The 15,597-nt window shown below is 42.8% G+C and overlaps 1 protein-coding gene across 1 annotated transcript; it reads right to left on the bottom strand.

Annotated features, from left to right (window-relative positions):
* Positions 1-1,453: 1,453 nt before the first annotated feature.
* On the bottom strand, positions 1,454-7,996 carry LOC107304820 (paired amphipathic helix protein Sin3-like 5). The gene is made up of 3 exons (XM_015840435.1): positions 7,910-7,996; positions 4,114-4,275; positions 1,454-1,739 (listed from the first exon to the last, which is right to left on the bottom strand). The coding sequence occupies exons 1-3, from the start codon at positions 7,921-7,923 to the stop codon at positions 1,616-1,618; spliced, it is 300 nt and encodes a 99-aa protein (XP_015695921.1). The 5' UTR covers positions 7,924-7,996; the 3' UTR covers positions 1,454-1,615.
* Positions 7,997-15,597: the final 7,601 nt, after the last annotated feature.

Here is a 15,597-nt window from a genome sequence, read left to right as displayed (position 1 = left end):
CATGGTTAAAAAAGTGTTGCACGGATAGCGTGCTGTTTATCCAGATCGTTAAGTTCAACCGTCGATCCTGTCCTGAGAAGGTTAGGCTCCCTATATCACTACTGCATATCGTAAATTTTCTTCTTACATAGCATGCATGCTAGGGTAGCTGTAGCAGCACCAGAAGCAACAACAATAAATGTTGTTACCATTGCTCATTTTTTTTCCGTTGCATTGTTGCTGTTGCTACTGTATAATGGGGTTTCGTGGAGTGGGGTTTCGTGGAGGTTGCATGCACATTCATTAGGTGACACATCAAAATAAAATATAATATTTGCATGGAACTAGGAGTAGAGAGAGGGAATTTGTTTCACGACCATAAAACGTTTGGACACCGTTACCAAGTCCTCTGTAACGCAGTGAAACTCACATTAAGGGCTTGAGACGTTTCATGCAATCAAACTTTCAGCAGTAATTAAATGTTTTATTTAACTTTGGAAATGGTACAATGAAACATTGCAATATGAGTAGTTATTTCATGCATCGTTTCATCGAGTTAATTGTTTTGAAAACTGTGTAGTGAAACTGAGCATTATGACTGGCCTCATAAACCCTTTTTGAGGCACCATGAACCGGAGTACGTCTCAAATTGCACAAACTTTTACACAACCTTGAGAACATGAGTCCTATTTATGCAACTTTCACAAGAAATGGTGACCTATTTGTAGGAATTGAGATTATTTCGATGATCAACGGCCCATAAATCGTCGCTACAGTAATTCTGTCAACGGTAAAATGTGCTACAGTATATTGCCACAGTGTTTTGAGCAGTGTGTGTGCAGCTTCTGTTCGTCCAATCTCTATCAAGGCTGATAGCACCAGTTGCATAAGCTGCCGTCATGTGACTGTATATCTGATCCGGATCCTATTTTCAGGGCAATAGAATAAAATGATTTGCTTATTTTCTATGGATCCATTGCATTATAACACAATTAATTGAGCACAGTGGTATCACAACAGACAACGGAGTAGGGCAAAGTATCTGGAGTTAACTAAGACTACCAGAGAGCATAAAAATAGTCGGGACACAAAAGTAATTTAGGAGGCACCGCTGTGGTAGAAAAGAGGGCTCTGATCGCTTCGCTTTGTAGAGGAATAGGTGAAAATGCGTTTTTGTAAACGAAAAATAATAGAGGTAAAACTTTTATATACGTATTCATAACGACTCAAAAGCGAAAGCGTAAAACAGACCATGATAAAAAAAATTACAAAATCAAGTCCAAAATTAAGTTGTAAATTTAAATTTTGACTTATAAGCAGTTACGACTGGGAAACGATGGGCCTGAGAAGAACTTGCTTGTATGGTATATATTTTAATCAAACAGACTAGACAAGTGTCAGCGTGTCAGGTAATTAAAAACATGAGGCATATATAGACAAAAGTGCAAATTATATTTAAAACAAGTATTCCATCACTCTGACATATAGTAAGTACTCATGTACTCACATGAGTACTATAAGAACAATTTGTAACTGTCTTAAAATATTTAACATCAATAATACTTTTAAAACTAAAATGGCTGGCACACATACACCAAGGTAGGGAGTTATGACAGATATATTTGTAGCTACCAAGCTAAACCATTGAATGAGCAAAGATCTTGCAACGATTTGGCAAGAATTTATTGAAGGCAAGGAGTAGCTCTGGATACCCATCAAATAGAATCCTCACATGGTCAGCAACAGTGTAAATGCCAATCCTGCATAACCACAAAAAAATCAAGAATAATTTCAATTAGCTATCCATAAACAAGTGGTAACTAGGGGTGCTAATGGAGTAAATTTAGCTCAAAACTAATGTAGAAACACCATTCGAGACCAATCCAATTATACTCACAATTTGTAGGATCCAAAACAAATCCATACAAATCCAAACCAAGTGTAGAAAATAGGATTCAACCATTCGTAGTCCAATGAAAATTGAAAACATTACTCTGGATACAGGCTCCTATATATTTGCTGGGCCTTGGCAATAAGTTGCAGAATGGCAAACAGAATGCATGGATGGTCGTCGGAGTGGTGGTGGCACTGGGGAAACTTTTTTATTTTTTAAATCTTTTTAATAAATAATTTATTACTAAGCCTCCGGGGAAAGAAGGGATTTACGGACAATCCAATGGATACCTATGGACTGAATTCAAATTGGAACCAAATTTTGCAGCCATACTGAAACGAATCCAAAGCAACCAAGTCCATTGAAATGATCGTTTTAGGCCTAGAGGAAGGGGGTTTGAATATGCTAATTTAAGACTTAATGCAAAAGAATAAACTAGATGATGGTTGAACATTCCAACCTTGTATCAGATATTCTGGTAACTGTAGGACATTCTGACTTAGGATCAAATATTTTGATATAAGTTAGCACAAACAAGCAAGACACTATTTAAATCAAATACTACAAGCACGCGATCATAATAATATTGCACAAATAGCAACTAGCTATGAGAAGATTGCAAAGTGAGGACAAGAGAAAGTGGAGAAATTTCACAATGATTTGCATGACGATATATTTAGGCCATATTTAGTTTCCAAAAACTTTTTCTAAAAATATCACATCGAATCTTTGAATACCTAAATAAAGCATTAAATATATATGAACATTAAAACTAATTATACAGTTATGAAGAAAATAGTGAGACGAATCTTTTAAGCCTAATTAAGCCATGATTAGTCATAAGTGCCACAATAACCAACATATGCTAATGATGAATTAATTAGTCTCAAAAAATTCGTCTTGCGGTTTCCAGGCAGAATCTAAAATTTATTTTATAATTAGACTACGTTTAATACTTCAAATATACGACCGTACGCGTCGATGTGACCTCCTACCCAAAAAATTTTGGCTATCTAAAGACAGCCTTATTCCCTGCTCACCAAAATGAATAGGTTTCTTGGGGTTGATGCCTAGCCATCTTATAGTCCTCAACCTCCAATAGTGATAGATGGCACACCACTCTTACAATCAATCTAGTGCTCAAGATCCGAGAGAAAAGCACCACACTAGGTCTTCGTTTCTAACCTACCAACTCATATCAAATACAATCCAAAAGGCACAAAGCACAGGAGGGGAAGCAATGGAGAAAATGAGCTCAAGAATTGAAAGCACAATAAGTGCGAAGCTCTAGAAGAGATATGAAATGAATGGCTTATCCTAGAAAAGGTCCAAAGGGAATTTAAATAGGTCACCACCGAATATGTCACTTGGGATTTCAGCCCTACCTCGACTATCTTGAGGCATGTTAAAAAATCCCTTGACTGATAAGTCTTTATTAAAAAAAATATATCAGAAATTGTGATTAAGAAAAGTAGATCCAAAACACGTCTAAAGACTCAAGTTGCATGTAAGTTTGGACATTCCAGAAAATTGAATATTCTGCCTACTAGTTTTTTAGGACATTACATGATGTTGGATGTTGTAATGCACATGCCAGAATTTCTAGTGAAAAAACCAAGGTAAACTAGAGATTCAAGTTGAGCAAGCTCTCGAATATTTTGACATGGAGTTGGATATTCTGATCACGTTCAGCAAAGCCCGTCAAGATATTTGACTTCAATAGAATTCGGGAGATTTTTGATGCATCCGATATTCCAAGCATGTGTCGGACATTCGAATACAAAACCAAGATGAGTACAATATTAATGAGCACTATTGTCTAATCCAATAATACAACTGTGGCATCACTCTTAGTAGTACCGTATCCTAACACAATAACCAAGATGAGTACAATATTCTTCCCTAGAGACTAGAGTTATGTTAAGTTGCCTTATACGATTCAAAATTGCCGTGGGAATTCTTTCCTTTTTCTTTTCTCCAACTAGACTTCAAAATAGTCACTTCAAAACACATTACTTCACTTTAATTGTGTTGTTATTAATCACTAAAATAAATTTGTAGGCCTTGATAGATGCACTTTCATGCATTAGGTGCATCGACACATTTCAACCCACCCAAAGTTAACACACTGATCAAATCGAGTCCATTAAGTCATAACAATATGAGAATTTCTTCCTCTATTCTAATCACTCATAATTTCCCAACAATTCAACATGTGTGTGAGCATGCTTATTACTGACCTGCCCTGGCAGAATCCTTTTAAAATGTTGTAGAACTGATTAAACTTCTCGGGATGATCTGCAAATTTGATCTTGATGGTATGAATGAACCTTTCTGCATCTATTTTTGTTACCCTTTGCGCCCTCGCTGACGGAGGCATGCAAGTTACTCGTATAACCGACCTTTCATGATAAGGAGATCAACAAAAATACAGAGTACAATTAGTACTGAACAAAACAAACAGGTGAAGATGAGTAAAATAGCAACATAGAAAAACTATAGCCTTTTACAAAGAACCAAGGTCCCAAATTTTATGTTCCAATCCAATGCAATGTATTCTAGTCCCTCTGTTTCACAATGTGAGACTTTCTAGCCTTGACTAGATTCATATGGATCTTAATATATATATATATATATATATATATATACTCACGGGCTGCTCCGTGAGTCGGGGTCCAAAAACATATCAAATCACCTCTAAATTTCGATTTATATAGCTCACTAGATTCTTTGTATCAAAATCCTGTAGCACACAAAAAAATTTCATTTTTGGAGATTTTTAAGTATTTGTTTGAGTTTTTTAAAAGTGATACATAACACATTGATTATTTTATTAATATAGTACAATCACTTTTAAAAATCTCAAACAAATACTTAAAAATCTTCAAAAATGAAAAAAATTTGCATGCTACAAGATTTTAGTATAAAGAATCCAGTGAGCCATATAAATCGAAATTTAGAGGTGATTTGATATGTTTTTGGACCCCGACTCGTGAGCAGTCCGTGAGTTGCAACTCACCGTAGCTAGACTCTATAAATTTTGATATATTATACATTTATCAATTGATGAATTCAAACAAACGGGGGTAGTAATATGTTTAACTACAAACTCATGTCATGTTTTCTAAGTTCATCTATGCCCTCTTTTACTTATATATGGCTAGAACATGCTTGTTTTTTTAATCATTACCAACTCAAATACCCATAGCTCAGGAGGACGATGTGAACAGGTGCTCCAGGTATTGAAGATTCCATTTATATTTTGAAAAGAAAATAGAATCATATCACCAGGACGACATAATGATTTCCCTAATTAAGCTTAACCAAAACGCCACAACATCTCTTGGCTAGTAAGCTTGCTTGTCTAGTTATGTTGGACATATTTAATTAGAGGACTGTTATGTTGGATCGACCGTGCTTCTTCTTATGGGGAAGACGGATATAGTTCTTCTGATGTGGATAGAAGATCACGGCTGTGGCTCTATGGGCGAAAGCATAGTGGCAATGGAGACACTTTGCAATGAACGTAAAATATGTGCAATTAAGTGAAGAGCGTGTATAACTTTTTGCTTTTAAATGGCTTATTCATGATTAAAAATAATTTGCAGGCAAAACTCTAAAAACAAAGGCTGAAAAATAGGCTATGATGAAAAAAAATTATAAAATCAACTCCAGAACTAAATTTACAATTTAAATTTGGCTTATAAGTTATAAGCATAACCATAAGATTAAAAGAGGGGAGCCTTGGTCTATTAGGCAACTTTAGCATACAAACATTGCCGGAAGTAAACTACATAATTTTACTTAATTAAATTTTTTTAATAGAAGGCCTAATAGTATTAGCATTGGCACCTCCATTTTTTATGTACGCCCTGGAACCTAGCTGGGGATAAGTATTGCAAAGTATAATGCTGCGTGTCTGTTGGCACAAACTTGATGCGAAAATCACGCTGACGCAAGAATGCCTGAGAGATCTACTTAACACCACTGTAGGTCTTATCAAATTGAGTTCAGGCTGTGCTAGTTAGTTAATCCTGTAACTAATAAAATGAGAGCAATCGGACCGATTGGCTAAGAAGCTGATGATCGACCATACAATTGGCTGATACTAATCATATCATGACAGACCGATAAAGAAATTCCCTGATGATAAACGATTTAAACATATCTATATTGTGATGAGGTATAGTCAATTTTGGCTCTACTATCCACAAATCACTCTTTATTAACGCCAACCTTGATAGATTAGACCGAACCAAGACATTATAATATTGAAACAAACAGAGATAGATATGTTGGATAACTACATATCCAAGAGTTGATACAATATGAATAGGATAACTCAATAGCTAGAACCTCGATAAACATTACATAAAACCTATTGGCTTAGTAAATCTGAACTCACTAGCTATATAATATAATAGATAGGACCGAACTAAGATACTGTGAGATCGAAGATAATAAGATAAACATATTAAACTAATAGATATATACAAGCGTGACGGATATACCTGATCGGAACAAGTGATCGAAGTGATGCGGCCTTAGCCAAGCCAATATATTAGATAACCGATTGCACGGAGAAATTATAACATCGGACCTAACTGAGAAAGTTCTAATTCCACCGATACAAAAGGGGTTGACAATTCTCACTTTCTCGCCGAAGGTCAATACTAACCAATGTAGTCCCGCTTGAAAATAAGAACTCGTGTTATGAGATCGAACTCACGTGCTGAAGGTTGGACCTAACCCATGCAGCTCAGCCACGAGCCCGATCCATAAAAAAACTACAATTAAGGGTGGCAATGCGCGGAAAATTATATTGGTATGTGGAGATGAGTTACGAAGGTCCCGGGGTGTACCTATTTATACCCTCGGGTTAATACAAGTCCATATCAAACACAAGATAAAACTTACTAATAAGAGAAGGAAAATAACTACAAGAGATATTTTAAGAAGGTATAAAATTGTTTTGTCGTGGTCTTCTCAATTCCTTCAATTTGGCCTTTGTCAACCGACTTCTTTTCTTAACCGAATCCATTAAGGAAACATACCAATTTTGGTGTTAACACATGCCCTGCAATTCCGAAGTATCAGAACTCATGCTTCGAAATTATCTTCTAATTGACCTTTATGACTCTAATTTTTTTTTGCTTCATCTCTTGCAGTTGGCTTTCTTGGGAGAAATATCTTCGTCTGGCCCACTTATTTGGTGCAACATATACAAGGCCTACTCTCCCTGTTTGGAATCTCCTTCTTCTAATGTGGTGGCGATTATTCATTTTTCTTGCATGGAGCTTCAGTCTGATAGGTGCTCTTTAGTGTTGGGGAGGGAGGAATTAGATCTCTAACTAGGGCTGATAAGAGTCTAGACTATACTATAGACGTGAAACCAATAAATCTAGTCAATTTATAACCCAATTAATAGACATTTTTAATGTAAAGTAGATATATATGCTAGTTAATATTACGAGCATATGTCATAACAATATGAAGAAAATGACAAATAGCATAGATGCCAGCGCACTATTATGGCCCAATAGCCCTATGCAGCCCATACTTACAACCTCCAATTATGTGCCCTAAAAGTAAGTTACATCTAGCGTCATCAGCGCACCCTGCCCCTTCCTGCCCCTCCCCTCCCCCCCCCCCCCCCCCCCCGCCGCCGCTGCCGCCTCACCTCACGGAACTTGCATTCCTCCCCTACTGTGGCTCCTTCATCATGTGCTTATTCTGCCCTACCCTATACACTTACTCACATATCTTGTCTAAGTGTGAACAGATCTACCACAAAGTGAGATGGGTACCTAAGATAGTCACACATCAAACAAAGGAGTTCCAACTCTATGATTGATTTAGATGGTGACCAACTGACTATGCATGTGAACTGTGGATCCCTAGGGGAAAGGGCGGAAATGAATTGTGAAAATATACAAACAACTAAACTGATAAAATTGGTAACTTCACTCAATTGGAACTTAACAATAAAAGGGAGTATAATAATTAGACGATAACATGATCAGTTGAACCACTTACATATTGAGCACCATGGCCGACCCCTACTTGTTGGTTGGTTGTTCTCTTCTGTAGATGGTAACACTTGATGGGTGTGTCCTACTAGCCATGGGAATCATTTTATTTATCAATTGAAGGGAAAGGGAGAGTATCAAAGAGAGCATTGTGGGAAAATTCTTTTTTGCCCTTGAAAGTTGATTAGTTCCCTAATTTGCCCTTCTGAAGAAGGCTCTTCTCTAATGCCCCTCGTCTCAACTTTTATACTCTGTTTGCCCTTTTTGTCAGTTCTACATCACCGAAAGTTGGTAGGTGGGTGAAAGAACGATTTTGCCCTTACCTTGTTTTATCCATGTCAGTAGTTTTTCTACTAGGTTTTATGAACTTAAGGTGGAATATGTCAATCAAACCTGGATGTTGTTTCCATCTACTATCTTCTTGATTGAATGCTAAAGAGTTTTCACCGATACCTTCGATAGATTAATCAATGCATGATGAATGACCTAATTGATGGTATCCTTAAACATCTTCTACAGGCTAACTGGTTGAAATTGGCTCGATTTTCCTGACACAAATGTTGATGTTTTTAGTAGTTGACTCTTTTGCATCGACCCTTGTCGTGTCATACTAAATGATTCGAATCTCTGCTAGTCTTTGACACTTTGCTCAACTAGTTGTTGTTGTTCATCTACCAATTTCTCAACATCCATAGGAATTAATCATGCTATTAGCATCAGCATCATTCCATTCTTCTCCCAACATTGTAGCTAGCTTGTACTGATGGTTGGACCCATCGGGCGTGCCAAGTCTATGTTGACACAAATTTTGCCTAAGTCTGAATAGATCTACCACAAAGGGAGATGGGTACATGAGATAGTCACACGTCAAACTGAGTTCCAACTCTATGATTAATCTCAATAGTGACCATGCATGTGAACTGTGGATCTTAAATTTTGACAACAAATTGGTAGGGGTGAGGGGGATGGGGGAGGGAGGAAATGAATCATGAAAACATACAAACCACTGAATTGATAAAATTGGTAATTTTACTCAATTGAAACATAATATAATAATAAAAGGGAGTATAATAAGAAGGGGATAACAAGATCGGTTGAACTACTCATATATTGAGCACCATGGCCGACCCCAACTTGTTGGTTGGTTATTCTCTTCAGTAGATGGTAACACTTGATGGGTGTGTCCTACTAGCCATGGGAATCATTTTATTTATCAATCGAAGGGAAAGGGAGAGTATCAAAGATAGCATTGTGGGAAAATTCAGTTTTAAATTTGAAAGTTGATTAGTTCCCTAATTTGCCCTTCCAAAGAAGGTTCTTCTCTAATGCCCCTCGTTCTCAACTTTTATAATTTGTTTGCCCTTTTTGTCAGTTCTATATCGCCGAAAGTTAGTAGGTGGGTGAAAGGACAACTTTGCCTGTAACTTGTTTTAGTCATGTCAGCAGTTTTTCCGCTAGCTTTTATGAACATAAGTTGGAATATGTATTTTAGTCATGTCAGCAGTTTTTCTGCTAGCTTTTATGAACATAAGTTGGAATATGTCAATTGAACTTGGATGTTGTTTTCATAATGAAGTTGTTTATAATTATCAATAATTATTGTCCAACATCACTGTATCACCTGTCGGAGTTTGTTGGAGACGCTCTGAGAGTAGAGAGCAGTATCGCCATGGCACGCTGTCTGAATCAAGTGAATTTCTAGTTGGCGGGTTGACAAACTTCACACTGACAGATGTCGTCAGGGTCGATGGTGTGGTGTACTTTGGAGTCATGGACAAAACTTACCTGCTGATGGCAAGGCTGGTGTGGTCGGAGACTGTTGCCCCAACGCGTCAGATACCCCTTGGGTGCCTCCGTTGAATCCCGAGCCATCCACAAAATCATTGGTAGCATACATGGCAGGCATTTAATCACGTTGGATAGTAACGATTTTGTCCACTAGTACTGGTTTCCCAGTTCCACGTCTCCTCCTCAAACACCACATCATGTGACACATACAACTTTTTCACCACAAGATCATAGACCCGATGTACCTTGGCATTGTCTTTGTAGCCCATGAACACGCCTAGGACGTAGCAATCAGATAACATTGACACCCCAAATCCAACTGTTTTCACATGAGCAGCACATCCCAAAGTACATAAATAATGTACCTTGTTTTTTTATGATATAACGCCTCATAGGGTGTCATGCCGTCGATAGTGCGTGGGGCTCATGATTTAGTACATGCACTGCTATCCTGATGGCCTCTAACTATAAATGCACCGACAAGCCCTTGCTCTTCACCATGCTTCGAGCCATCTCAACCACCGTCCTGTTCTACCACTTAACCACCCTGTTTTGCTTAGGTGTATACGGTATCATGGTGTCCCAATGGATGCCAGCTTGACACAATACCCAGTGAACTCATTGGAGTTGAATTCACGTCCCCGATCAGTGTGGAAGGCGTTGAGCTTCATGTCGAGCTCAATCTTAGTTGCGGCCTTGATCTTCTTGAAGCACTTGAATGCTTCATAGTTAGTCTTGATTATCTTAACCTACACAAACAAAGAATAACCATACACGATCAAAAGAAAATACCTTTTTACTAGCTAGCTAGAAGTCATCACCAGCGTGATCGGTCCACACAAGTCATCATGAAACAAGTCAAGCCCTCACTCTGTGTTGTACGTTGGCACGTGTGGTAATGGAGCCCTGTGGTGCTTGCCAAGGATGTACCCCTGACAAAAATACTCGATGTGGTCCGCCACCTTCAACCATGTGCTTTAGGCCCATATCATGCAATGAGCAGAAATTGAGATGTCCAAAACACCTTTTTTTGAAAGGGAGACAGGAGCTTGACCAATCTATTAGATGAGTAGAAAAACAATATAGACAAAAGCGAACAGACAGCATATGGAAGCAGAAGTCATATACCTGAGGGTATTCAACTACTCAACTAGAGTCAACAGTAGACCTGCTAGGTCCAACTGCCTAACCCAAAGTTACGCCCTGAGTTTTATCCTAGCCAAGAAATAATTAAATAATGTATTAAAAATAATTTGTTAATTAAAGTTCAGGAGAAAACCCGGTGTAATTTAATTTAATTAATTGGAAGCTTTTTGGATGTTCTAAAATGTCCCGAAAGCATTTTAAATGATTAACATGATTTATATTTGAATTGCAATCAATAAAATTTGCTCAAATAAACTTAATAAAAATCGGCAAAATTGGAGACAATTTCTTTTTTTCCCTCCTTCCTTTTTTCTTTTCTTTTTCCTTTCTCTCTTTTTCCCTTTTTCCCTTTTCTTTTTCTCTTTTCCTTTTCCCTCCCTGGCCGAACTCCTCTCTACCCTCTCTTCCATGTGTGATCTCCACCCCCAACTTCCCTGGATCGCACATCTCCTCTACCTCTCCCCTGTTCTGTGCGCCCCTCACCCCCCTGCCGCAAATCCTCTTTCCCACCCTCACCGTGAGCAGCCCCCATCTCCTCCCCTCATGCTACAAACAAACTAATTCCCAATCAATTAGGACTCCAAATTTTATCCCCTTTTAAACTCTATCTATTCCCCTTTTATTAGAGATGGATAACTAGATTTATCTCTAACTCTCCCCTATAAATACCCCTCTAGAGCCTCACCTCTTTTCCCCGTCTCCCTCTCCCATGCACCTCGAACCGTCTCCTGCCGCCCCTGTCCTTGCAGCAAGCCGCCGGCTGTCTCCTCTGCGCCGCTGCTGTCCCGTCCCTGTTCGTAGCAGCAGTCCGTTGCCAATCCCTCCACCGAATCTCAGGTTTGCATATATTTTATTCTTGCGAATCAATCTAAACTCATCTACCGTTTAATTGTTCAGGTTTTCTAGCCGAACGGCGAGGAGTAGCAGCAATCCGTCGCTAATCTGTCTACCAAATATCAGGTTTGCATACATGTTACTCATGCGAATCAATCTATTATTGATCTATCGTGTAATTGCTTAGATTTTCCAATCTAATTAGCTAACGCGAGATTGATCTACAGTATGGAGTTTAATTTCGTACATGTAGATTGGTTTTATGTTAAAGTCGCAAGATCCCTATTTAGCGAGTCGTTAAATCTCAATTTAACGGGTCATTAAATCCCGTCGTCTTTCCGCTAACAGTACACAGGTTCGTGTTTCTGATCTGATTCGTCGTGCGAATCTCTGATTCGTGCACGTTTTGGTTCTGTTATGCGAATACGTTATCTGTTCGCGATTTTCCGAGTCATGGCCCAACCCGCGCTCGAAGTCCACATTGCCTTCCTCTCCTCCCGGTTAGCAGGCCGCCGGCCCACTCCCTCCGCTCGGCCGGTGTCCTCCCGCTCCCTCCTTTTTCTCTGGGCCGGCCCAGCTCTTCTCCCAGCCTAGCTCGGCCCGCTCTCCCCTTCCTCTCTCTCCCTTTCCCACCTGGGCCAAGCCAAGCCAGCGCCCAGCCACACCCATGCCCAAAGTCCTCTCCTCCTCCTTCCTCTCCCGGACACCGACAGGTAGACCCCACCTGTCAGGCCCGTCTTTCTCCTCCGATTGCCCGCTCGCGCGCGTGACAGCCGTGCAGCGCACCAGCCTCGACGTCGCTGCAGCCGTCTGCTGCCGGACTCCAACTTCCCCTTCCCACTCTCTCTCGCGCCACCGTCATCGGTCGCGCTGCCTCTCGCGCTGTCTCCACCTTCCCATTCCGTCGCACCGTCACCTCCCGACCGACTTCTCTGCCTCGCGCTCACCACCACGCTAGCGCCGCCGCCGTGCGCCACCACTCCGGTCGTGCCCACGTTGCAGCCCCGTCCACGCCGCGACGTCACCACGTCCAGGCCACGCCGGGCGCGTGCATCCCGCTACTCGCCACCGCAGTAGCCGTGCGCTGCTGCCGCTCGCCTCCTCCGCACCTCCCTCGCTGTCGCGCTACGCTGGCCACGCGTCGCCGCGCCGCGTCGTGGGTTCGCCACCACGCCTAGCTGCTTCGCGCCCTCGCCTTGTGCTGTGCCGCTAGCCGCTGCGCATCCGCGCTGTGCCGCCTCGCCCCGCCCGTGTCCCACAACGGCCGCGTGCAACCACCGAGCCGCTTTTCCCTGCCGCGTCCCACGCCGCCGCCAACCACCTCCCGCTTTCGCCGCGGCGCGTCCACCCCGGCTGCGCTAACCGCCCCTCCGCCCAAAGCGCGCCGCGGCCGCGTCGCCTCCCTATAAAATCCTCTCCACGGCCGCCGCTTGCTCCCCTTCGGCTCGCGCTCGCGCTGCCGTGCAAGCGCCGCCGAGCGATCTCCATCGCCGCCGCCGATCTCCCTCGCCGCAGGCCGTCACCACCTGTCCCCGGCCCTCGCCGACTTGCCGTCACCGTCCCCGTCGCCGGTAAGCCATCGTCGTCCTTCCTCTCTCTCTTTTCCTCTGCGCCTGTGGATGTCGAGCCGGTGCCACCGTCGTCCCCTCGCGTGCTCTGGCCATCGTCGTCGCCCCTCCGCCGGCCGTCACCTCCGCCTCGCCGTCGCCGATGCGACCCCGCCGTCGTCAGAGTGTTGCCGTGCCCGTGCGTTGCTGTCGTCGTCAGCCGTCATCGCCACCTCCCCGCGTCGGCCGTATCTGACTCGTTGCCGCCCTCCGCGCCGCCAGTGAGTGTCCCCTTCTCCCCTCCCTCCTTCTTCTTCCCCTTCGGCCTTCACCGCCGGCCCGTGTGCCGCCCGCCGTGTGCGTGCGCCGCCGTTTGCCGCTGATGCGCCGTACCGACGCGATCCCCTTCGCCCCACCGTCACCAACGTGTCGCTAGCGACGCCCGTGAATCCCCATTTTTGCAACACCGCCCATCGTGCGCCACCCCTAGCCACCGCCTCGGTCGTGCGTCGTTCGTCACTGGCACCGCGTCGCCGGCTTTCACCGCCTGCCAATCGCCTCCCCTCGCCGCGCCATGCCGCCATCTCCCCAGGCCGAAGCCGCCTCAGGCCCGCTCCTCGCCGCCTATCTCTCGCCGCAGCTCCGGTCGTCGGTCGTTGCCATCGCCGTCCTCCATCGGTGCCGCTCGTCCCGCCACTCACCGCCGGTCACCGCCGACGTCCGCTGCCCGGCCGCCCTCCCTCCTCCGCTCCAGTAAAAGCCGAGCGCGCCGTCCCCCTTCCCTCTCTGTTTTCACTCTCTACCACCCTGGGCCCGCACGTCAACGGCCCATTTTCACTCTCCGTCACTGCCTTGTGGGCCCCACTCCATCAGCCATCTCTCTCTCCTTTCGTGGGCCGCGTTCGTCAGCCTCTCAACCTCTTATCTCTCTCTTTGAGCCTATGACCCGTGGCCCCACGTGTCATACTCCGACCCCTCTACCGTGCCACTGCCAAGTGGGCCCGGCCTGTCAGCCGTCGGCCTCCCTCTCTCCTCGCTGACGTCAGCTCCTCCAATTATTGCACAATAAATCAATTAAGGTTTTCTGTTTAGTTTGAAAACACAGTTAATCTCCTAAATTTCATAGCTAATTCATCTAGTCTCCGTTTAGGTCCATTACGGTTTCATTAAATCCAAAAAAATGTCAAGAATCCATTAAAAATAGTTTATTTCTTTGTTTCAGTAGTTTTATAGCCTGTTTTGTTTGTTTTGCCTTGTTTGTCGTAGGTTTTAACCCCGTCGAAGAGCTGTTCGTTCCCGAAGTTGTCGCCAAAGTTCCTCGTGGGTCTAAACAAGGCAAGTGGCACTCTTCTTTGAACATATTGATCCCATGATTGTAAAATTCTCCGCTTTACATTCAAACATGCATTGTTTTATGGAAATCTACTAGGCATTTACCTTTATACCCGTTGTTTCCCACATATTATTATTGTCATCCCAGGGTTAATTTGACTAGAAATAGGCTTAGTCAATGCTTAGTTCAACTAGCTCACCTATTCTTATTTAATTAATAACTGTTAGACTTTGATAGACCTTTAATGGTTGTCATCATGATGAATTTCCCGATGTAGATTAATACAACTAAAATATTGCTTATGGTGGGCTGTGGGTGCATGGTTTTGAGAGTCGTGTCCATGGCAATTAAGGACCGGTTCTCAGGAAACCCTGGAAGTCTTACACGTACTAACCACGAGCCAGAATGGGCAACGGTGAGACTCGTAATCTAGCTTGTCCCTATTCGATGTACCAAGTCAAGGGTGAGTGTGATAGAGTATGGACGGGCAATCGTGGTGTAACGAAAGCCTCTGCTGCTTTCGAATTTACCAAGGCACAAGAAGAGACTGCCCGACTTGGTGTAAAGGAGGGGTGAAACCTGAAGTGCGGTGCGATTGTCTAGGGAAGGTTAGGTGAAAGGTCTTATCATGGTTTCCGTACGGAGGTATCATGGTGATACGTTGGGGCATGGTAACATGCTTGGGAGCCATGTCTTGTGGGTAAAGTTGTACACCTCTGCAGAGTAAAACTATTCGAATAGCCATGCCTGCGGTTATTGGGCGAACTGACAGATTCACTGGGATTAGTTGAACCTTTAATAACTTGATTAATCTTGCAACTGGTTTGACCCTACTCAACATGGTGTAACGTTGGCAATGGTTTGGGTCTGTCACAACGTGGTGTAACGTTGGGCAGAGGGTTGACCCTGTCGCTACGTGGTGTAACGTTTGACAGCGGTTTGGGCCTGTTGCAACGTGGCGTAACGTTGAACAGTGGATGATTATTTTAAATGTTTACTTTACTTTTATTTAGTCTATTTTATCTACCGTTTTGCTAAATCTATAGC

Source organism: Oryza brachyantha, chromosome 8 (assembly GCF_000231095.2).
Source record: "Oryza brachyantha chromosome 8, ObraRS2, whole genome shotgun sequence".
Taxonomy (NCBI): Eukaryota; Viridiplantae; Streptophyta; class Magnoliopsida; order Poales; family Poaceae; genus Oryza; species Oryza brachyantha.
This window is presented reverse-complemented; position numbering and strand designations above follow the sequence as displayed.